A 14,320-nucleotide genomic window follows, 5' to 3' on the forward strand; every position below is an offset into this window, starting at 1 on the left:
AAAAAATGTTGACTTCGACCGAAATGGAGTGGTTTCCCCGACGACCGTATTATGAGCTGATGCTCGCGCCAAGAGGGACTCCTTTTTCATTTTCTTTTTCATTTTTCTTTTTTTTCACAAGGACGTGCTTCTGTTTTTGTTTGTGCTTTCTGTGAGATGGCCCATGACATCAAATCAGAGGGAAGGATTTGAACAAGCAAGCAGGTTATTTTGGTTAACTGGTGTGAAAATAAACATGGCCCGCCTGTGGGGATCTTACATGGCATAGCCCTATCATGTTACGTAATTATTGGAAGAACCATCTCCAACTGAAACCACCCAAGAAATACTCATTTCGGAATTTTATCTCTATGTTTCAAGCAAAATAGTTGAAAGTCACTTAGACAGGCGTTAAAGAAAAGATTTTCATTAAAACCCTTCACTTCCAGCGTTGTCGTTCCCAGGTGTCTTCTTCACACACGAGAATTTATAACACCACCAAGATTTATCTACCTACAGCCGATGGACTCTAGATTTAGTCCGGCCAGCCCGATGCAGTTCTTGTCAGCGAAACTTAGATAAGACTTTAGAATTGGCCCAAAATGAAGAACCTTCCTTTAAGTTTATTTCCTTAAAAATTATAAACAGCTATATTTATTTTGGTCTCCTGTTTTCCCTCAGATTTTACATCTAAAGACTATCATAAAGTAACTTTTAAATTGTTATCGGAGTACAAGTAGCTACTGCACTAATCGTCATGTATTTCAATTTTCGGAAGTGAAAGGTTAATTTTTGGCGCGACGTGTCCCAGGCATTTTTTCTGTTCCAATAGTCAATATTTTATGAAGGCCTTTTTCGGAGTTATTCTATTAAAGGAGAAAATTGTAACTGACTCGGTTGTACCATTTTCAGAACCTATGGTGCGTAAGAGCAAATTATATGTGGGATATCAGAATAACCATGCAGACTGATACATCATAATGAACCACAAGAAGCGAGTCAAGCAATGACTCCATGTCGGATAGAATTGAAAAGTAAGATTTGTAATTCAAAATTTAGAATTCTGCTCCAGCGAAATCGATAATCACTCCGTCTCATGCAGTGTGGCTCGCCAAAGACTGTGTGACTGATCCGTTTGGCTGCAGCAGGCTGTCTTATTTCAGCGAAAGTTATTTTTAGAGCAAAGATGGCCAGTAATGGACACTATATAACAGTCTGATTGATATACGTGATGTCAATTTTTTTTCAGATAATCAAACCATGGAACATGATCATTTAAGACTTCTTGCCAGAGAGTTATAGGAAGTTTAAAGATGGTCCGGGTTTCATGGAAATGGAAATGGACAGCACTTACTGAATATTTTCAGATATCGTCAGTGTTTGCTCGATGTCGTAAACTGCACGCGTATTGAAAGAACTAAATACCGAAGCTACCAAGTATTCAGATATGAAACGGTCGTCTGTTGAAGGTGATTGGAGACTCGGGCGGATAAGTTACCCCCTTGGCTTTGCCTTTCGGAAGAGGCCTCTTTCAGATGCCCATGAGGGCGCATGGGGGCAGGGACCCCCCAGCGGAAGGTTTGGTCACACAAGGGGAAGTATCAGGTTTCTAGGGCTGTCATATCTCATTACATTGCAATCCCCTGGTGCGGCAAAATTAATTTCAGTCGTGATAGCTGACGATGTGCAGGTCGCTTTCTCTACAGTGTCCTCGAAAAGACGCAGCAACTGCACGATGCTTGAAGCGCGACCGCAAAGAATATTCAGTTGGCCATCATATGCAGTAGACACGATACGCCATGCAGTGCACCACCAATCGTCAACCTTGAGAAAATACCTTTAAAATGTGCGTTTGACTTCTAGCTTATTATTTTTTTAATTGCAGAAGGTGCGTAGATGGAAGCATCAAAGGCGTAACAGAATTTTCGACGCATTCCTAAGGTCCGATCGGGGCCCATTGCGCTTAATTAACAAGCATGGGTACAGTGGAAGGAAAAACAATTGTCAAAGGTGCGGAATTGAACAATACAATAGGGCCGAGAAGAAACAGAGAGTGTAGAAGAAATAGGGTTTTGGGCACAAAAACAGGGGAACAACTTACCGGCTTATTCGGATCCCCATACTCCATTCGATATTACTGAGTTCATCTTTAGTGAAACTAGTGGGCAGGATAGTTAGGGGCGTTGCTAAGAGTACCGGTATGCGAACCTCCGCTCTTAATAACCAGTAATTTTTCACTGTGTCATGAACAGTTACAGGCACCTTGATATGATCCTTCTGAACACCAGTCACCGCCGAACTACAATGCTAAAGAGACTGACTTTGCCATTTATCAGCTTAGCTTGCGTTTGCCACTTCAAAACACCACGTAAACAGTCAGTTTGAAGACGTTTGTCTCGAAATAAGCTTAATTATTGCCAAGGCATGTTAACCAAAGACAGTATAGAGCCGCTGCGCGGCGTTGCACTATCTTTGACTGTTAACCACACGTTTTGTATTTGTTCCCAAGAGAAAGTCTTGTGCCCCATTTAATGGTTTTATCTGTATTGCTGATTACATATATTTAAAGTATCATAGGAGTCAGTGTATCTGCCGTCCTTTTTAAATCCGGAGCTAACACCTTTGGACATCTCTACAAAAACTGCTTACAAGCAAACAATTTTCGTTTACTTTTCGTTTAGTGAAATGAGATTCCAAAAATTCATGTCACAGGGTACTCCATAAATTTGTTTTTCGCTTTTTGTCAACATTTTCTCTTTTTTGATAATAATAACAGTCTAAAATGATTTTATTTTGCAGACTGATATTTTGTTCGTGTTTGTAATAATAATATTGCAATCTGTCATTTTTCAAAATTTATAATTTGTAACTTGAAAGCCCCTATGACAACCGTTTTAAAGGTGTTTGGGTATGTATGCCCGTAAATTAGAGTAACGGGCAACAAATACACGGTCTGTCCCTGCAAAAGGAGGGAAGCAGAGGGCGCACTCTTCTTTGAGGAGTGAGGGGTTTCAGGATAGGTTTCTGGCCCGAATTAGCCAATGTTTGTCCACATCACTGTTTTCATACCCTCAAATATGAATCTCCTCCTACAGAATCACTGGATTTGGTGCTGCCAGTGAAAACAGGGGCAGTGAAAAGGGAGAGTGGAAGCCGTGAACAAGTGTTTCAGCTTTCCCCCTGTGAAATTGGATTGGGAACGGGCTAGAAAACTACTTCGTGGAGGCGACATGTTTCCGACTGTCGACAGGCTTCTGTACTGTAAGGTGGTCAACCTAGAGGGAAACAGAGAGCCAGTTTGGTATATTTAAACACACACACCCCCAAAAGGGTCATATCAGAGCAATACACCTGATACCACAGCAGCTCGCACAAGTTCTTTGTGTGGGATTCGATGTAAGGCATGAAAGGCCATTTTCCAATACATGTACTCGACTTTGGCTTCGTCTCAGATTCAACTACTTTTCTACTACCTGGCTTCGAAGTTGTAAGTGCAAAAAGTAAGTGTGGTAGGGCAACAAAACATAAAGTAAGATGGAAAAGAGCCAAACATTACAGTACCTCCATTTACTTAAAACGCTTCAGGCCAACAATCAGGGATTGGTTTCAAAGACGAAGCCTGAGACACAGACGAAGATGAATATTAGAGAACGGCCATAGAGTTATTTTATGGAACGTATTGGCGCCCTGATAGGGCTGACCTCACTTTTGTATTGATGTTCACCAATGACCAACGACGCGCTTCGTTTTGATCATCTGTTGAAATTACGCATGGGTCAATCTTTAAAATGACATACGATTACCCCCCCCCAAAAAAATAATATAATACATGTTGCAATATGAGATAATGTGTTTTGATTTTCTATGTTTTTCAAAGACTATACGCACAGTTGTATTTTTCCCTACTTTAATAAGCATAGTATGATACGAGGCATAGCTGTATGCCCGTACTTCAGACTCTGGAACCAAAATGGCTAGTCATTATATGTACAGTAAAGCATGCAGCTATTGTGTGCTAATTTTGGCAATGTGCACTGACGCATAATCCACCATTTTGGTTCCAACAATTGAGGCTCCTATAAATCTCTCTGTGAACAGCCCTGATCCGAGGACATTTATACCGCCCTCACATGACATAAATTCTGTGAATCACTTTAGCATCCTGACATGGCAATATCCCATGTATTACCCGAGAAAATAACTCGGCGAATTTATGCTCTCATAGGCCTAATTCGTTTGCTTCATTTACCCGCATCATTCATTTAAGGAAAAAAAAACAACATCCTTGACGACAACAGGAAAAGATGAGCTGCATGCAGGCGACGAGGCTCAAGACACCGATTGGTTGCCTAGAACACACATACCCGCGAATGAAAGATCGGGGGAGATCTCCTTGAAGCACTGGACTTTAGCAGGTTGCCGTGTAGATAATGAATGTCGAGGCTCGTGTGTAAACTTGTCTGCCGCGCGTTGAATTTCTTCTAACTGGTAACTGTAAGGACTCACTGTACAGTTGTGACTTGTTTGTGTGATTCTTCTGTGGTGCTGGAACTGTAAGTGGGGCCAGCAGGTAATTCGTGGCTGGGTAATTTCTCACATGCATGAAGGGAACAACCGAACAGAACAGAGCTGAATATTGCTGTGCAGTCATCAGTGTGTAGCTTTTCGGTCTCTCCGGAATCCAGTAAATTAAATTTGTCTACTGTGCAGAGAGGGGGAAGTGTTCCTTTGCATTACAGGTGTGCCATGAAGCAGAATAGGTACATATGAGATTCTAGATTACCACGGGTCGACATTGGCAGGGCCCCACCATTTAACATCTCAATGCATTTATTTTCATTCGTCGAACACGCCGGGGGTGACCTTTCCTGCCTATGGTCTTCCATCAATTTTGATGAGATGATCGTATCCACCGCAACTGGTAACTGACCAACTTCGCATTGAGGGGGATTTCGGAATGTGCTTTGGTAAAACATTCTCGTCTTCCTTCCGCAGGTCTCGAAAGGAAACGTCTACTGCTTGTCTTAAGGCCTTACGAGATACAGATTAAGGCATGGATTTTCAGACTAGCACGGACGGAGAGATGACATCACAGAGCCCCTACGATGTCAGCGTAGTCTCTGTCATCAAGGCGTGCCTCTTAGGCGTGACTGCCGCGTCTATCCTCCTGGGCAACACCACATGCTTGATTGTCCTACGGTACACGCACGACGGAGTCAGCCCCGTCACCAAGCTGTTTCTGATATCGCTCACCACCAGCGATCTGTTGGTCGGTGTGCTCGTCTGCATTCCAATCGTGGGGTCGACGGCCCTGCAGAGCTGGCCGTACGGGGACACCTACTGCACCGTGGTTGCCATGTGCCACGCGCTGTACTTCAATGCTGGTTTGTCTGTGCTTGCCATCAACATCGAGCGGTACATCGCGGTCATATGGCCCCTGAGATACCCATTCATTGTTACCATGGCTAGAGCGGCCATTGTTGAGATCTTCATTGTCGCCATCTTACTGTTATGGACCCTGTTGTATGTACTACTCCCAGGCCGAAAATCCTTTTACTACAGCAACTTCAACCAATGTTTTATCGACTTCGTGGTGGGAACCGATTTTCTGGGTCATTTGGGAATGACTGTCTTCATTGCTGTACCTCTCTTGGTAACAGTCATATTGCATGCTAGATTGTTCCTACTGGCCAATCGCCACGCCTCTCGAGTCGGTAATATAACCCTGGGGGTAATTAACTCAGATGGTCGAGACACCGAGAACGTAGCTTCGAAGCCTGAACAGGTGGAGCCACCCCTAGACACCCAACACAAGGAACGGCTGCGCACTCGCAAGAGCCCCGAGGCTAAAGCCGCACGGACCTTCCTCATCATGGCCGTGGTGCTGACTGTCTCCTGGACGCCGTATTACACCACCATTGCCTGGGAAAATCTCCGCACTGACCCGGTCCCCGAAGCACTGGCCTTTGTTTCACAGATCCTGCTGTTCCTAAACAGTGTCTGGAATGTCATCATCTACTATACAAGGAACCGATCCTTCAGGAAAACAGCCAATAGACTCCTTGGCTGCTGTTTCCGAATTCGGTCCCGGCGGAGGGACCAAGAAACGATTACTTAAGGTTCCCGAGTCTCCTTGAGACAGTTCACCTCATTATTTTGTGGTAAAGAGTACGCCCTACACCTCCATAGGCATTGCTTATAGAATTGCCAGTCCATTGACAAAGTTTTTACCTCATATTGCAAACAACTTTTCATGCTGTCTCTTCGTCCATATCTTCTCAAAACAACAGGAACCCTGTATTCAGAACCCTATGGAATTTGATCTTATTTTCCAAGACCTTGAGAAGTCAAGACTCGGGAAGGGCTCTCAATCCTAACACTCAATAGAATTCGTGGGACGGCTGAACAAACGCATCATGGAGTTTTCTTCGGCGTTCACGCGTGTTATCGTTTCAGCATAATGCCATAGAAGATTATAGTGTGAAATGCATGCAGCATTCTCTGGAAATTAATGTACATGCTTCGATTGTCAGCATCGAAATTGCACTCTCTCCCTTTAGTGACAGAATCCGCTGTCACGAATGTTTCATGAGTACAGTACGTTAGCGCCCGGGCACACACGTGTTTATTTCCGGTCCATCGCATAGGCGACACCTTTCACCTTGACACACCGAAATGGTCAAACCACAAGCATTTCCTGATCGAGAGCACAAAGTCATGGAAATGGCTTTTATTACTATATACTCAATTCACCAATCATAGATCTGTTACGACCACAATAATTAAATATAAAGTGTAGTATTTTGCAGAATCAAAAGTGTATCCTGTGATCTGTAATTGGGCAGTGGTAATGTACCGAATGTTTAGACACAGGTGTTAAGAATTCCCTTAACCACTCAAATAAATAAAAAAAATAACAGACGAAAGTGATGGGGTTTATGTTAAATATCATTAGTCCTTTTCTGTCAACTCGAAAACGTGAGGCAGTTTCTGACCTAGCAAATGTTTTACCGTCCAGTGGTATAGTTCTCCCTGATGGATCGATGCAATAGTAATACATCGTCTCATTCTTGACAAGGGTTCGGTTAATGATCTGTAAAGCTACTCTTTGAAGATTAGGAGTTCGCGCGAAGTACGTCACACAGGTTGGTTACTGCCCGCTGCTATGATATTCTATAGCCGCCAAAATTGCGTCGCAACGCCTCCTTTCTCATTACTTTTATCCCGTGTTTAATGCGTTCTGTCGTGCTGTCGTGGCGTTGTGTGTTGTTTCTTGATGCCGTCAGGTCATGCCGGCTCGTCTTGCTGTCGTGTCGTGACGTCCCGTCTTGCCGTCGTAGCATCGTGTCGTCCCGTCGCCACGACGCGACGGCACGACGCGACAGAGCCGTCGGAGCGTCGCGTTGTGGCGTTGCGTCGTGACGTTGGGGTGATGGGACGACGCAACGCAATTTTGGCGGCTATAGATCACCATACGCTGCAGCCGTGTCTGTTGACCTGAAGTGTTTATTCTTAGTCACTTGTGACACACCTACAATATTGCCTTGTTCCGTTCGGACTGCGTGGCACGGAATTTGATCAGCTCATCATTGCAAGACATTTGGATAAAAATAGAACATTTTCCTGTTCAGTTAACAAAGATATTCGATAAAACGGTATTTCAGCGTTATTGCAACGTTACTGGTAAGTGGAAATCGATTCCGAATATGCACTTTATTAGATTTCATTTTTGTTACTAAGAGAGGATGGTATTAAAAACTGCAAATTCGTCTTTTGTTATTCAGTTTAGTTATTTGGTCATTCAGTTTTTGTTGGCGTCATTTCACAGACTGAACGCGATGGTTTAAAGGATCTTTTGCGCTTCTGCTCTGTTCAGTGAAACAAAGTGTAATCTAACATTGTATCTATTCTCTTAACCTTTAAAAAAAAGTGAAAGTCGCATGGAAACATTCATACATAATACTTGCAGCTCCATCATAAGGAATTAACAAGTGGCGTTTGTTTCGCTTGAGTTTGGGAATCAGACATTGCATTATTTTCACCTTTCAATCTCCTCCTTAGACGTGCGTCACTGTAGGTAAACAGACATTTTCCTTGGATACGAATAATTGCATTCGCATTAACTTGCATGGCAAAAAAACGAGTTTGCATTTTGGAGATTATAATAGGCCTACCCTGAATAGGCAACGCGAGGCGAAGTTGCTGTAGAGTAGAATGAATGAGAACCTACATGTATAAATGCAACTTGGAATCTGACTGGACATTTTAAGTATCTTTCCGTCGAATAAGTGTGAAATATTGAGCTATATTAACCTTACCTTTACTATGGGTTTTCTCATTTAATTTTGACACATATTGTCACCAAAACAAGCTCTCAAAGTCATTCGTTTTTAGCACGAATTTTAAGTTGAATGCGATTTCCTATCGCCTTTCAATGAACTACTGTACGCGAAGAATATTCCGCCGAATTTTCCAGGCCAACACATAATTTATGACCAACTCAGTTCAAACATAGGCAAAATGTTTCGTTAGTTTTGAGCTGGAATTCAAATGCCGTATACAACTGGATAGCATATGAACATAATTTGGACACAAAAAAACATAAAAAACAAATACATACATATGATTATAATAATAAACAGTAAGATATGTTTATACATTATGCATCCTACCAGGAATGTTGCTCGAGGTGATTAATCATTTTTTTTATCTCTGCTCATTCTTAGCTCGCTGGGGAATGTACACAGCTCAATATCGTCATTTTAAGGGCAGGTGTCTACTCGGTCACGATAAACATCTTCGCCATTTTAGGGGTAACCATAAAAAAGAGAGGCAAAACAGGTAAAAGCAACTTGCCTGAGACCAGCACATAATGCCCAGCTGCTGTATTCGATCGTATTCGATGCGCGATCGAAAGACCCATGAGCGAGAGCTTCAAGTCATCACTGCACATGTACACATATTTGAAATGTGAATAATATTCCGTTTAGTTGTTCAGTTGAATATTTAGATCATATATATTCGGTGCTCTAATTTTGTCCCAAAAGTTAAGTTGAGCGGTTTCAAATTGTGACATTATATTGAATACTGTTCTCAGTGTAATTCAAGATTGCACACATTCTTATTCCTTATCATTTGCAGCAACTTTGTGCTGTGTAGCCGACCAAGCTACTGTTGAACATATTCGATTTTTGATTCTATCATTTGATGCACCTGTCCGTAATTATAATTGATTAATTAATAACGCACCTGTCAACTATAACGATTGTCAGAAAAATCCATGGCTTTGCAAGTGTAGAAAATTAAAGAAACACTGCAGTGATTTTTAATGAAATAAATTGCCAAAGGAAATGGAAATCTTCTAGAGCGAAGTGTATAAAACCTAGCATTTTTTTGTTCACAAATCAATGCAACATCGTGGTTCGCATCGCAGAATAATTACGCATAAGGGAAGTTACCGTATGCCCCAGTTTTGTCTGGACGCATGATATCTGAGTTTTAATTAATATCCATTTTTTGTTCAAATAGTATGCATGGTAGGTTTCGTGTCTCTTGGCTTTACTTTTTCTCACGACCTGGAATCTATTTCATCCATTTTGTTTTCATTGCTGAATATTAAAACTGAAAGCGCTCACTCGTGTGTGACTAAATATGAAACTGGCGGTGGCTTTCCAGGATGGTACTCTGTAACTATGTTCAATTATGCTGCGCTGAGAATGGTTTGCTCTACTTCTGTTCGAAGACCGCCGATAAATTAATTGAATTAGAAGGGCCGGCAATTATGGCAGTTTTTACGACCATTGTTTGAATTTCGGTACTATACCGCACAAGCAAACAGAATGAAACATGAAAGTGGGACATTCAAAGTGGATCCATGGAAAGAGGTCGATATATGTATATGTTTGGCACCGTTTGCAATAATGAGATAAACTTGACATTTGGTACAGCAGCAGCTAGCGATGAATGTCACCCTGTCGATGGACCTTGCCGAGCGAGACGGAAATATCGGTCAACTATGCTGGGGAAGGACAAGGCAGTGGGATCATTCTTTTTTTACCACTGTAATTAGATCTTTGAGTTATTTCCGTTGGCTATTATAGTCGCTATTTTTTACCTTAGTGTTGACTTTTTTTTCTTCTTTGAAAATGTTCCTTTTTAACGGAAATCAATAAGAAGCGCTCCCTTTAGTTGTGTCTATACATCCCATAATTATTGTTCCCGGTGTTGGTCAGTGTTGCTGAGAGGCACAGGGGTGTACTCAGCGGGTTCCTTTGGTGGCCAGGTGGTGGCTTATCTCAGCTACCAGAGATCTACCGTATGACTGTCCATCCATTCGGCGGGGTTTGGAGCCCGAGCTGTGCCAACTTGCCCTTCAAAGGAAGGCTGATGACCATATGGTGATAAGTTCGACCATGTCGACCATTCTATGTCGATGATTGCTTGAAAAGTGTCAAGTCAGAGAAAGAAGCAATCAAAATAGTTGAACAACCGACAAAATTGCTGGCATGTGGAGGGTTCCACTTGACAAAGTGATTAAGCAACTCCAGAAAGGTCCTGGAAGCCATCCCTCAGCAGGAGAGAGCAAAGAGTCTTAGAGGAGTAGACCTGGACCGAGAATCACTACCGGCAGACCGAGCTCTTGGAATCCACTGGGATGCTGAAGATGAATCAGTTTGGGTCCTAAGCTCAGAAGTCATACTCGGCGAGGTCTGCTAAGTAAGCTCTGTCTACGATCCACTCGGGTTCTTGTTCTCTCGGGTTCTCTCCAAAAATGTATATGGATGTTTGTCCTTTGCCCGTTTTGTCAGGTCGACTGGCAAGGTCCACTGCAGTTTTGTTATGGGCAAGTCACGTCTAGCATCCTGAAGGCAATGACTATCCTAAGACCTGAGCTGTCTGCGGCTGCGTTTGCTGCTCAGCAGGACGTCATGCTCAGAAAGGAGACTGATCTGGATATTGGTAAATCCACATTCTGGACAGACAGCTTGCTTGTCCTGCAGTACATCAGGAACCAACCGAAGTGTTTCCACACCTTCGTGGCCAATCGAGTGACAACAATCAACGAGGTATCATCACCTGAGCAATGGCGGTATGTAAGCACGGATCGTAATCCGGCCGACGACGTTTCCGGGGGGCTCGATGCAGACAAAGCGAAAGTAAGTGGCCTGTGACAAGGATCGAGAAGTGAAACGGGAGACAACCTCTTGAGCTGTTGATGTGCGATACCAATCCGATTGATGAGCTTATGAATAGGTTTTCCTGCTGGCTCAGTCTTCGTAAGGCAGTTTCAAGAATTGGTTGACAAATGGCAAGCCAGTTTGCGGCTCATCCCGGCTTACGGTTCGAAAGCTCAGGGCAGCGGTGAGCTAGCTATCCTGAAGCATGTTCAGCATAAGAGCTTCCCTCAGGAAATCAAAGATTTGCAGAAGGGCTGTACAGCTGTGAGAAGACAGAGTGCCATCTACAATCTCAGACCTTATCTGGACGATGTTGGTATTCTGAGGGTAGGCGGTGGGCTACGACTTGCTCCTATTTTAGAAGACCGCAAGTTCCCCTCCATTCTGCCCCCAAATCATCATGTATTCCTCCTGGTGGCTCGTCATGTTCATGAGTTGCTTGCAGGTCATGGCGGCGGTGATCATTTTCTTTCTGTTGTCAGGAGAAAATACTCGATTCCGAAACGGCGTCCCTTATTAAATCGGGTCCTGACGGAATGCATGCTTTGCAAGGAGATGCATACTCAGCCATATGCTCAGTGCATGGCCGATCTGCCAGAAGCTAGGGTAACCCCTGGCTTACTACCCTTCTCGCGTGTAAGGGTAGATAGTTTTTACCCTTTCTTGGTTAAACGAGGCCGCTCTAGGGAAAAGAGTTACGGCCACTTGTTTGTGTGAGCCATCCACCTTGAAGTGCTGCATTCCTTGGAGACAGGCGTTTTGATGCCAGAAGAAGGGTGCCGGAGCAAATGTACTCGGTGAAAGACAACCAAGAGAAAACATCGTCAAGCTTCAGAGCGATGACCAGGTACAAGGTGTTCTCCTCGCCAAGCGCACTGAATGGCACTTCAACCCACCTGCGGCATCCCACATGGGTGGATGTGGGAAAGCCAAATAAGAACTGTTGGAAAGGTTTTGTCTGCACTTGTCTCCACGACCAGAGTCTTGACGATGAAAAACTTGTTACCCTTTATTGTGAGGTAGAGTCGATCGTGAACGACAGGTCACGATCACTCCAGTATCGGAGGATTGCGACAATTTTGAGGCCTTAACTCCAAGTCATCTCTTGAAATTCAGATCAGGTCACCCTCTGCCACTCCTGCCACTACGAGGCTTGCCTGAAACTGAGCAGTTTCAAAAAAGAAGGAAGCATGTGCAACTAATAGCTGAAAGGTTTTGGAAACGCTGTCAGTGGCACATGCTTCCATCTTTTTCAAAACTGCTCAGTTTCAGGCAAGCCTCGTAGTGGCTAACCTTCAGAGAAGACAACGTTGGGTTGAAAGGAAGGCGAACCTCAAAGAAGGTGGTCTTGTGCTAGTGGTAGACGATCAGGCACCGCAAAACCACTGGCCTTTGGTTGGGATCAGTAAGGTCTTCCCTGGATGCGAGGTTTCGGTTCGAAGTGCAGAACTCAAGACTGCGACTGGGATCCACACTCGACCTGTTAACAAAGTTTTGTCTTTTGGAACGTTCTTAGATTTGGCTTAAAGTTAAAGTTTGCAGTTTGCTGTTTATTTGCAGGCGCCTGATTATTTATTGAAAGTTGTAAATGTACCGAAGATGTAGGGCCATTTGAGGGCTCGAGGTGTAATGCAGGCGCACATTTTCAGTCTGTATTCGGTTTACCTTTGACCTTGGGTGCATAATTTATTCTTAAGTCCGTTGGCGTTACCTAGCGAGGCACTAGTTCTCAGATTGCGCGTCCAAAATGTATCCGGTTCGTAAGTGACTTCGTCACAAAGGCGCGGACGCGCCACTATTTGCAGGCTCTCATTGGACAATCATTGAAGTTGCACGTTAACTTCCGGTTCCATGGTTCTATGTAAACGGCGATCAATGCATATCGTACCGATTCACCGCCTAGGCGCGCAAGTTTATGCGCGTTTGACGCGGAGCACGCTGAGTACGCGCAACAAATTTATTCTTTAATGTATGGTCTTTGCGTTTACGCAGAACGCGTGCAAGAACCCGGTTGTGTTGTAACCAGAGAAATATGGAACGGCTGCGTAGCACTGTGACCAGAATATCGACAAGAATATATCATATCAAATCAGTGCTCTGAAATATGTGATTGCCGAGCTTTCGGTAACTGAGTACCTTCTCCAGGGCAAGCAGATTCACTTGACCCGAAGAAGGTACTCAGTTACCGAAAGCTCGGCAATCACATATTTCAGAGCACTGATTTGATATGATATATCTCGGTTGTAACCATCTGTCTTTCTTTCGCCGAGTGGGGGTGCACTTTAGCTTAGGCCAGATAGTAAGGGAAGTTAACCAAGAACCTTGAAATTCACGGCCCGTGGTTAATTTGAAAATCCAGGAGCTGGGCATTTTGTTATGCTTAGGTTGCTCTTCTTTACTTTGGTCATTAGTCACTGTGAATGCATACACTGAGAGCTATAATTTTTACCCTTTTTTCCGACGGGTTTTGCATGACATTTGTTCCTACGATTCACGTTAACCCTTGGCTTTGAGCCTCTGTCATTTGTTTTGTTTGCTTTTTCCCCTCACTTCGACTTCCCCTCCCCTCTCACAAGGACCGATCCTGCAACTATTTACTGGCTATATATTCGTCTGATAGGAACCTTCATTCGAATAAAGCCACGGACACTGTTACGTTCAACGTTTCGCTCCTGCATTAGCCTGCGTGTGGCCTCAATGACCGTTCTCTTCTCCTCCTGGGAAATTTGTATTGAATTTTAAACATCACTATTGGAAATAAGTCTCTTCCTGTAATAACTGAAAGTCAGTTGTAAATGTTTACTGGTATTTCCGCTTTTCTGAAATCATCTTCTTTGCTCTGTGATATTTATAATGGTCCTGTGGAAACAAGGTATGAAAGTATAACAGAAATTGGGAGGCAGACCGTCTGCCAGTGGACCGTTCAAATGATGAACATTCCTCCTGGCAGTAAATTGTTTTCCCTAACCTACATCCGAATATTCGACAGCCCAATAGTGCCCTGACGTATGCATATTTAAAAAGTGATATTTGTCCAGGATCGTGAACATTTTCATTCTTCCTTTTTGTGAGATACATTTTTGTCAAGTTCATTTTTATGAAATTATAAGAATCACCATTAATATCTTAAATTATGTTAAAACAAGCTTTAAAAAGAACGCCAT

At 43.3% G+C, this 14,320-nt stretch overlaps 1 protein-coding gene across 2 annotated transcripts in view; it reads left to right on the forward strand.

Annotated features, from left to right (window-relative positions):
- The first annotated feature begins 4,137 nt into the window (after positions 1-4,137).
- LOC110985798 (beta-4C adrenergic receptor-like) overlaps positions 4,138-14,320 on the forward strand; it is a 33,088-nt gene continuing 22,905 nt past the window's right edge. Inside the window, exons 1-2 of one of the 2 annotated variants that reach the window (XM_087134747.1) lie at positions 4,138-4,739; positions 4,975-7,662. In XM_087134747.1, the coding sequence (XP_086990873.1) occupies positions 5,033-6,097 (1,065 nt within the window). In that variant the 5' untranslated portion in view covers positions 4,138-4,739; positions 4,975-5,032 and the 3' untranslated portion in view covers positions 6,098-7,662. The remainder of the gene's footprint in view (positions 4,740-4,974; positions 7,663-14,320) is intronic. The other variant, XM_087134748.1, reaches the window with a different exon arrangement.

Source organism: Acanthaster planci, linkage group LG03, assembly GCF_054643075.1.
Source record: "Acanthaster planci isolate LZ-2023a linkage group LG03, COTS_SCS, whole genome shotgun sequence".
NCBI classification, from domain to species: domain Eukaryota; kingdom Metazoa; phylum Echinodermata; class Asteroidea; order Valvatida; family Acanthasteridae; genus Acanthaster; species Acanthaster planci.